At 52.1% G+C, this 2,862-nt stretch overlaps 1 protein-coding gene across 1 annotated transcript in view; it reads right to left on the bottom strand.

The window, feature by feature from the left end:
- CRKL (CRK like proto-oncogene, adaptor protein) overlaps window positions 1-2,862 on the bottom strand; it is a 38,454-nt gene that overhangs the window by 24,559 nt on the left and 11,033 nt on the right. The window contains exon 2 of the mRNA XM_007955429.1: window positions 726-1,191. Coding sequence (XP_007953620.1) covers window positions 726-1,191 — 466 coding nt within the window. The remainder of the gene's footprint in view (window positions 1-725; window positions 1,192-2,862) is intronic.

The raw sequence follows: 2,862 nt of genomic DNA, 5'->3' as shown, positions 1-2,862 counted from the left end.
AAGTGGTCTGTCTCTTACAAGTCAGTTAACGTTTATTGAGAAAAAGATGATTTGGGGATTAAAAGGTTCCAGTTCTGTTTTATGGCATTATAATTTACCGAATCTCGAATAAGCAGGTCCGAGATAGTTTAGACCTGATCCTTCACCTAGGTGAAGAAACAGTCTAAGAGCTTCATTCGTATCTCTCGTCAACCGGTCACAGTGTTAAAAATATGAGGCTGGACAAGTGGCCCTGTGTCTGAATGCTCATTTCCCCTCCAAGTCCTGTGTCTTTTTGAACCATCTTTGTTTCTTGCTGCAAAGAAAACCAACCACTGTGGGACTCAATGTATGAGGCTTTGAGAGAAGGACGTGCAGCCAAGAGCTTGGGAGAAACAAGGAGCAGGAAAGCCCACGACAAAGGAATGCTGTGGGGCACTGAACAGTGACATCTCCCCAAATCACCCAGTTCTCTAGGACCATGAATAGAACCCTGACTAGGAGCAGTGGCTAAGGCACTGGGCTGCTAACCAAAAGGTCAGCAGTTCAAACCCACCAGCCCCTCCACAGAGAGAAAGATGAGGCTATCTGCTTCCGTGAAAATGGACAGCCTTAGAAACCCTCTGGGGCATTTCCACTCTGTCCGCTAGGGCCGCCGCGGGTCGGAATCTACTGGACGGCAGTGCTTGGTGGGAAACATTAAGTGCGCAGCTGCGACTCCCCCACCCCTCCCAAAGCCGCATTACCTCTAACGCCAGGGCGGTCTTGTCGTAGGCACAGGGCACTCTTTTCTGGATTGCTTTTGCAAAGACAGGTCCATTCTGGGTGGATGGTAGGGGGTTGATGGCTGCCCCGGGAGGACTGGCAGCGGCAGGGAGAGGAGCTGTGGTCTGAGGCTGGGCGTAGGCGTGGGCAGGTTCTGGGATCCCATAGCTGTTGGAATTCCTGTTCCCCGGCTTCCCATGCGGGGAGGACCTCACCAGCTTCTCCACGTAGGGGACGGGGATCATGCCGACGCGGCCGTCCTTGTTGCGGGCACTCCACCACTGCTCCTCGGGCTTGTCCACGATCACCAGCACCTCGCCCTTCCTGAAGGGCAGGTCTTCGGCATCGTTGCCAGGGAAGTCGTAGAGAGTCCGCACGTATTCCACATTCTCCTCGGCTGCAGGGAGGGTGGGGGCTGCTACAGACGCCATCAGGGGGCTTGGGTACCTTCAGGAGAAACAGAGACCGATCTCACTGGATGTCTACAGTTGTCACGCTTTCTAGTAAGCCATTTTCTACCACAGGCTAAGCTGCTATACCTTCTGTCTCCGTACTGAAAAAAACCCCAACAATCCCAGATACGCCTTTGCCAATGACACGTTGGGTGCCCGCGCACCCTGTCGCACCTCTATGTTACGGGAACCTGTGTTACAGCTAGGGGTGCCTGGTCTGAATTTATATTTTTACAACACCAAGTTCAGTCCAGTAGCTGCCTGCCACAGAAAGCTACCCCAAGATATCGCCCACCCTCACTCCCAACCCTAATCTGCGCTCATACACCGCATACTTCCTCAGGGAGCAGACAGACGGAAGATGAGCCCCAACGGGGCCTCCTGCTGGCCCTGCATGAAGATGGTGCTGAGTGGCCCATGACAAAGGCCTTTGTCCCCGTGTCCCTCAAGATAGGAAAACAAGAAAGGGGCATACACTTGCCAAATCTAAAACAAAAAACCATGAACACCCACACCGCACGTACAGACAGGGATCCTCATCTGCCCACCACAATGAAAACCTGGGAAGGTTCTCAGACGACGTGAGCCCCGGAGGGAGCTGCCACACCACAGCCCCAGGCTGCGACGGCTGCCTCTGCGGCGCCCTCCCCAAGGCCTCTTCCCACCTCAGCAATGCTGTGCAAAGCTGCACCCACCCCGTCTCGGTATTCGCCTGCGTGCCTATCAACCTGACGCCAACCCTCGGCAGCCCCACGGCTGTTTGGTGGGGTCATCAGGGCTTTCTTTGGAGACGCCTCTGAGTGAGCTCGAGCTCCCAACCTTTGGCAGCTGAGGACGTTAACTGTGCCGCTGGGAATCACCGGCATTCCCCCTCATGGGCATACACCCAGAAGACTTGAAAGCAAGGTCTCAGACAGACGTTTGTTCACTGCAGCATTCTTTACAACAATCCAGAGGTGACAACCCCCAAGTGTCCACCAGCAGATACATGCGAAGAGCATTCCTCAGACATGAAGAGCAATGAAGTTCCGATACATGCTACATCACACATGAGTTTTGAAAACAGCCTACCGCAGTGCCACAAAGGGACAAATACAATGTGATCCCATTCATGTGAAGTCTCTAGAAGAGACAAGTGCACAGAGGCCGAAGCTTATGAGCAGCTCCCAGGGACTGGAGGAGGGGAAACAGAGCTCCTGCTTAAGGGGTCACTGAGGGTCTGGAGGGGAGGGAGGGGGATGAAAACATTTGGGAACAGACGGTGATGATGGTTGCACAAGACAGTGAAGGTAATTAAGTCACCCAACTGCATGTGTGACAGTGGTTGAATCGGCAAATGTTTTATGTATTCATAATAATAATAACAACAAAAGGACATGAGTGTTTGCTCTTGGTACAAACTGCCACACTCCTTTCCAAAAGGCAGTCTTCGTAAGAGGGCAAGAGGTACATTTTTTAAAGTGTAAGTTACAAGTTCTATAGTAGGGAGACTTCCATGGCACTTAGGAACTTGATTAAAAACTTCAAATGCCTTTTTACTTAAAACTAGCAATATTTTATCACTAAGGACAAATTACTTAATGTTAGCAGAAAACCAAGACCAAACCCACTGCCCCCGAGTCCATTCTGACCCACAGCGCCCCTAGAGGACAGAGTGGAACTGCCC

Source organism: Orycteropus afer, unplaced genomic scaffold (genome assembly GCF_000298275.1).
Source record: "Orycteropus afer afer isolate SDZICR_OR568_19922 unplaced genomic scaffold, OryAfe1.0 scaffold00502, whole genome shotgun sequence".
Taxonomy (NCBI): domain Eukaryota; kingdom Metazoa; phylum Chordata; class Mammalia; order Tubulidentata; family Orycteropodidae; genus Orycteropus; species Orycteropus afer.
Note: the sequence above shows the minus strand (reverse complement) of the source record. Positions and strands in the feature narration are given on the sequence as shown.